The sequence below is a fragment of the Bactrocera tryoni genome, chromosome 3, assembly GCF_016617805.1.
Source record: "Bactrocera tryoni isolate S06 chromosome 3, CSIRO_BtryS06_freeze2, whole genome shotgun sequence".
In the NCBI taxonomy this organism is placed as follows: domain Eukaryota; kingdom Metazoa; phylum Arthropoda; class Insecta; order Diptera; family Tephritidae; genus Bactrocera; species Bactrocera tryoni.
This window is the reverse complement of record NC_052501.1, coordinates 58,369,312-58,375,932: the sequence shown is the minus strand read 5'-3', so window position 1 is coordinate 58,375,932 and position 6,621 is coordinate 58,369,312. Positions and strand designations below refer to the sequence as shown.

Here is a 6,621-nt window from a genome sequence, read left to right as displayed (position 1 = left end):
TTCTGATATCGCGACTCCTTTACAGTTTGAAATATTCTGGCGACCCCCTTGTGTCATAGCAAGTCAAAGAAATAATTTGATTTTAATTAACCTTCCTATACTCGCACCAATTTTTATAACACCTATACTCGCGCACGCTGTCACAGACCGATGGTTTGTACCCCTACAACATATTTTTTTAACAAGAAACACTTAAACTATTATTATTTAAAGTTTAGGATGTAATGAAGCAAAACAGTATAACTAAAAGTTATTTTATTAATTATTTTACCGACTTATAGTTTATCACAAATCAGTCTTAAAATTTGAGATTATTTTCTTAAATACTAAAAAAAATAAAATAAAATCTGAACTTCTTTTAAAAAACAAATTAAACTTCTTATTAATAACAACAAACATATCAATGAACATATTTATCTATGTTTGACTTAGTTTTGAGCCTCGCCATAGCAATCAGGGCATACGGTTACAGCATGCTCCAAACAAAAGTATTTTTTGCAGGTACCACAGTTGCAACGTGTCTAGCGGTTTTTTTTTTTGAAGAGCAGTATCCACAACGACCCACTTTATTATCGTTAGATGTTGCTGCAGACTCGGGTCCATCTAATTTGCATATTTCGGTGAGCCTGAGTCTTATGCTTCTCGGCAAATATGAAATGAAAGCCCGTCGTCTAAGTTGCGGATTGATCAGATCGTATGGTAAGGCTTCGAGGAAGACCCGACGGCTAATTTTCTTGTTAGGGTTATTCTGCAGGTATATTATAAACGTATTTATACCCGCTACATTCATTAAGCTGTAAAATATCACCATTGGCCATCTATTTGTCCCATGTGCGACGTTGTTAGTCTCACACATTTTGTCTACGCTATCAGCTCCACCTTTGGTTCTATTGTAGTCCATTATAATTTCCGGTTTACCTGTATCTTCATTGGTCTGGGCATCATCGTGCATGCTGGATACCAGAAGGACATTTTTGCCTTTTTTTGGTACATAGGATACAAGACTGCAATTGCCTCGGTGCTCGAATAAACTAGCTTTTTCGGCTCTTCCTCGTATTTCTGTGAAATGTTTAGGCAATTCTCGTTTGTTTTTACGAATCGTCCCAATAACTGTCAATTTGTGCTGAGACTCAAGCTTATCTATCAATGGAATACTAGTAAAGAAGTTATCACATGTGATATTACGCCCAGTATTGTTAATATTTTCACTCAGTCGCAAAACCAAAGCCAAAGCGGAGTTATCAACTTGGTTTGGACCGTCTGGTTGCTTCCCAACGTAAAATTCCATGGTATGGGTATAAAACATTTTGGCATCTGTCAACGCATAAATTTTGATTCCATATTTGTTGGGTTTTAATGGAATATACTGGCGAAAGTTACAACGTCCTCTAAAAGCTTCTAACTTCTCGTCAATTGTAACATACTGAGACACGCTATAATATTTTTTGAACTTTCCCACAACTATATCAAACAACTCTCTAATAAGTGCCAGTTTATCCAGTTTTATTCTCTCTTATCGTGTATCTTTACTGTCAAATCTGAGACAAATCATCAGTAGAAAGAACCTGGATAATCCCATAGTCAATCGAAATATCTCCGGGGATGACCCGTCAGTTCTGAAAAAATCTTTGGCATTTAGACGAGCGTTCCTTCTGACTCCAGCAAACAGTAAAAGTAAAAAAGCTTCAATTTCAATATTGTCTGTATCGGCGCAGTCTCTCTCTCTTGTGAAATTATGCTTCATGCGATTAATTTGTTCATTAGTGTACTTTACTATCAGGTTGATAGTGCCCTCCGAAAAAAAGCCGCCACAGCTCACCTGGTTCCTTCAAATTTCTAGCTTCTCCTCTAGCGCCTGGAAGTTGAGTAACTATGTTTCTGGCACGTCGCCTAGTTGGGTTTGAGGCAGGAGATTTATTCCACCTTGTCTGTCCATCTTTTCCTAAGTAAAAATCATGGGATCGTTCATTATGTTCTTCCTCCGATATCTCGTCATTGTCATCGTCTTGTTCGGTATCGTATGCCTCTTCTTGTACCTCCACGTTATCTTCCACCTCACTGTCATTTTTGTATTCATAGGTTGAGCTAGAACCTAATTCTTCCAGCAACAATCTGATTTGATCATCGTCCATTTTGATATGAATTAAAACCTAAAAAAGAATGATAAAATTGGTCAAAATATAATATAGAGCAACATACATACATATATTTTACTATATATACTTTATAAAGTAATCAAAGTCCGTAAAAATATACAAATGCACGAAATAAATTATATTAATACTTACACAAAAAGTTACACCTATACCCGCGGTGGTGTCGTGGACCGATTGGTGATGAATGCTACAACACCTGTGTTTCGCCGGAACGGGCGGCGGGCTCTAAAACGAAGTTAACCACAAATCCGGCAGCTAGCACGGAACTCAACTTCGTAGGATTTATCTGCATAAAAATAATTATGAAAATGTGTTTCGTCGGTCTCACAGACCAACACGCGCGTATAGGAAGGTTAAAAGACTACGTACGTTAGGTAATAAGTTTTTCCTATTTTGGCAAATTTGTCTATCATTCGTGCGGGTCATACTGCGTCGGCGACGGCATGATTGTCGTTGCGGTAACAGCAAGCGCCCCGCTCGCGCCACCCGCAATATTCTTTTGTTTCAACTCTCATCACCCAGTTAAGCGTAGTCGCCGATGAGTTCAGACGTCATTATTTTGTGTTTTCGCTTGCTCTGCGCGTTTATAAAATGGATAAATTTCTCAAAAGATCGCAGCCTTCAACATCTGGTACGAGTATCAATAGCGGTGGTGCTGAATCGAATCCGAAAAAAATAGACATTACGATGACAGTTATTTGAAATACGGGTTCACAGTCATAAATAATAAACCTCAATGCTTAATTTGCGGCTATGTTTTATCACGTGAGAGTATGAAACCGTCAAAGCTTATGCGGCATCTCACAACCAAGCATCAAAAAGAAGCTGATAAGCCGTTGGATTTCTTTGAACGAAAGTTGAAAGCTCTTAGTCAGCAGCAAAATACTATAATTCAGGTAAGTAAGAAAATAATGAAAAAAGCGTGGGGTGCACTATAAATCAGCTCTTAAAAAGCGCCCCACCCTTTTTTCACAATAATACTATTTTTTTTTATTTATTTATTTTCCATATTAACAATTATTTTAGATTTTTTAGTTTACGTTATCGTCAAAGCGTGTTTTTTAGTTTTTTTATACTATATTTTTACTGTTGGTGTTTATTTCTTTATTATTTGCATACAACTTTTGATTATACTTAATTTCGGTGTGCAAAGGTTCCGCGTCCTTAATTTTTATTGTCTGTTCACTTGTATATTGTTTGGTTTATTTTCAGGCATCCAGTGTCAACGAGTCAACATTATTAGCTAGCTACAAAGTCGCATATCGAGTTGCTAAAGCAGGGAAACCACATACATATGTACAATTGCCGAAAATCTTATTTTGCCAGCGGCACTCAATATGGTGGAAATTATGGTCAGTAAGCAGGAGGCAAACAAATTAAAAAAATACCGCTTTCTGACAGTGATATTTCACGCAGAATAAACGATATGGCCAAGGATATTCAAGAACAAGTAGTCGAAAAACTAAAGAATAGCCAACATTTTGCTTTGCAGTTTGATGAATCTACAGATGTTTCCGACTGTGCACAGTTTGTAGTCTTGTGCGCTTTGAAGCAGATGACAGTATTACGGAAGAAATCTTATTTTGCAAAGCACTTCCTGCAAACACTACTGGCCAGTGTTTGTACGATATGTTTTTAGAAAGCACTTGCGACTACGATATTGATTGGAAAAAATGTATCGCAATTTGAAACACAGCTTCATCACATTTCAACACCCCACATTCCCAGACAAAATCATCATAAAAGAACAGCACACCTCACTCACCACTCACCTTCCACATCACACCAATACACTCAAACATGACACCACACTACCAACTAGAACTCAACAACTTTCAACAAAAGGGACGGACAACTCCAGCCGCCCACACTTCGTTTTTGGTTTCCGTACGAGTCGACATTCCAAGCATTACGCATACGCTTTTCGCATCATCTTTTCTTTTTGCTTCCACGCTCGTTGATTTCGCCGCCGAGTGAGATATTCGATCAATTTATAACGTTTTTAAAAATATTCTGAAATAAAATACACTTACGAAATTTACAATTCCAAAAAACCTGTGCTGTGCGTTATTTCCTTTATAACAAAAAACTAACAAGTGAGTTTCGGAAATAAAGGTGAGTTCACTAGTTAATGAAACATGGTCCTTCGAGCCTATAGAAAGGCACCTTAAAAAAGAAAAACAAAAAAAAGTAAATAATAATAATAATAAAGTGTGGTGACTACTTAATATCAGGGTTCTCATTTACTACTCCGTAGCAGCAAAATTTCTAAAATTATTGCTATGCTATCGCTACCGCTCTCACTTTGTCGGGAGCCGCAGCATAGCCTTAGCATAACAATGTAAAGTATGTGCTCTACTCTGCTCCGAGTATTGTTAGGTAAAAAACTATAGCTGGAGCGGGAGCAAAAAATTAAATTCTGCGCTATGCTCTGGCCTAGCGATAGCCAAAAATTGGGAGCGGTAGCACAGCAGAGCAAATGAAAATTTTCATGTGCTACAGCTCCCGAATGTGTTTGTTGTTTTTTTCCTTTTTTGCTATTTTCTGGCATAATATTTGAATTAATTGAAGAATTCAAACAAAACAATGTTATGCAAATGATTTTGGCACTTGTTGCGTCAAGTGCCTTTATAAATCTAAAATCAAATATTTTAAGAAATATATTAATAAAGTGAATTAGATAATAATTGAATAAATTATAAATTTGTTTTTATTATGTAAAATATTTACCAATTTTATATTACCAAAAACATCATCTATTCCAAATGTATTACAATACTCAATTACTATGAATTTTCGAAATTAATTTTAACTATGTACAGCTGTGTTCATTGAAATAGCAGTGCAGATGACCTGTATGTTTTAGATGGACAAATTCTATTATAAAGACCAATATTAGAAAAAAAATGTTTTAGAAGTGATAAATTATTTATTTTTACATTATTTAGAAACTCTTTTGTGTTACTTTTTTCTATATTTTTTAAGTATGAATGAATAATAAAATAAAAGCGCTAATTTGTGCTGTTCAGTGAAATAGCAGTGTTAACAAAAAATATTAAAAAAATCAACATAACTCATTAATTAACTCATTTATACTAAATAACATTTTGTTATTGTCTTAATACTATATTGTGTATCCTTTATTGACTATTACAGCCTTGCACCTACGTGGCGTAGAGTCGAGGAAGTCCTGGCAACTCTTAAGGGAATCTACGCCTATGCCTCTCGAACAACCTGCCAAAACTGTGGCTTAGAAGATGGGGATTGCTTTGAAATAAAGCTCTTGACGTCTCCCCATTAGCTTTCTGTGAGGTTGAGATCCGGGGATTGAGCTGTTCATGGCATCAAATTTTTTTTTCTTGGCTGAGCAGATCTTTCACCAATTTTCTGGTGTGTTTTGGATCGTTATCCTGCTGGAGTGTTCATTTTAAGGGCATATTCCAACTGGGATATGGCAGCATAACGTTCCTTAATATCTCCACGTACACATTTTGATTCATGATCCCAACAATCATATTTATTGAGACCACACCGCAATAAGAAAAACAGGTCCTTATCAAAATTTTAAAGCTACCGTGATTTATTGTCTTGACCGTATAACTTGGAATATACTCCGTGTTTGGGGGTCGACGGACGTACTGCCTAGAGCCTGCTCCACAAAACAAGACCATTTTGGACTCATCTGTCCAAAGGATATAGCCTCGTTTTGATATTGGCTAGTTCAAATGGCTTTTGGCAATCTCCAACAATCTCCAACCGGGCTTTAATATGTATTTGACTAAGTAAAGGCACCTTTCGTGGGCTTCGCGCTTTCAAATTTTCATTCACCAGTCGTCGTCGAATAGTTTCTTTGCTAATCCCCAGTTTCCGCTCCGCTTTTATTTCCCAAGATGATGCAAAGGGGTTGTTTTTGCAGAAGCGCATTATGCGTCGGTCCTCTAAATTTGTAGTTTTGCGTAGGGCACCACGTTTTTCGGGCTTCAATTCATAATTTATGGCATTGTATACCATCTTGGCAGAATACTTTAAACGATTTTGTATTTTTTTTATGTTTTCCCCTCTTTTTTAAGCTCCACAATCAAAAGCCTATCCTTCTTGGAGCAGTGAGGTCCTTTACCCACTAAAATTTAAATTTTTTCATTGTTATGGTCTATTGTCATTTAACTTACAATAATAAACTTAATCGAACTCACTATTCAAAAATTTAAAATTTTTCTCGGCACTTTTCGTTGAGCAAAATTAAAAACTGCTATTTCAGTGAACAGCCAAAAAGTTGTGGATTTTCTAAAAAAATATGAAAAAAAGCATCAAAGACATCAAATCCAACGGGGGTTTTATATTTTTCTATTCTCTATATTCCATTTTTCAAAAACAATGCGCAAGCGATCAACTAACAGACAGGAGTATGCAAAAAAACCGTTATATATTTTCGCACCTCTTGCACTGCTATTTCAATGAACTCAGC

General features: G+C 36.2%; 2 protein-coding genes across 7 annotated transcripts in view; both read left to right on the top strand.

The window, feature by feature from the left end:
• The window catches only part of LOC120770484, a 149,314-nt gene that overhangs the window by 112,894 nt on the left and 29,799 nt on the right, over window positions 1-6,621 (top strand). The window lies entirely within an intron of this gene.
• Window positions 2,602-3,821, top strand: LOC120770489 (protein FAM200B-like). Its single transcript, XM_040098004.1, has 2 exons — window positions 2,602-3,052; window positions 3,369-3,821. The coding sequence occupies exons 1-2, from the start codon at window positions 2,930-2,932 to the stop codon at window positions 3,534-3,536; spliced, it is 291 nt and encodes a 96-aa protein (XP_039953938.1). The 5' UTR covers window positions 2,602-2,929; the 3' UTR covers window positions 3,537-3,821.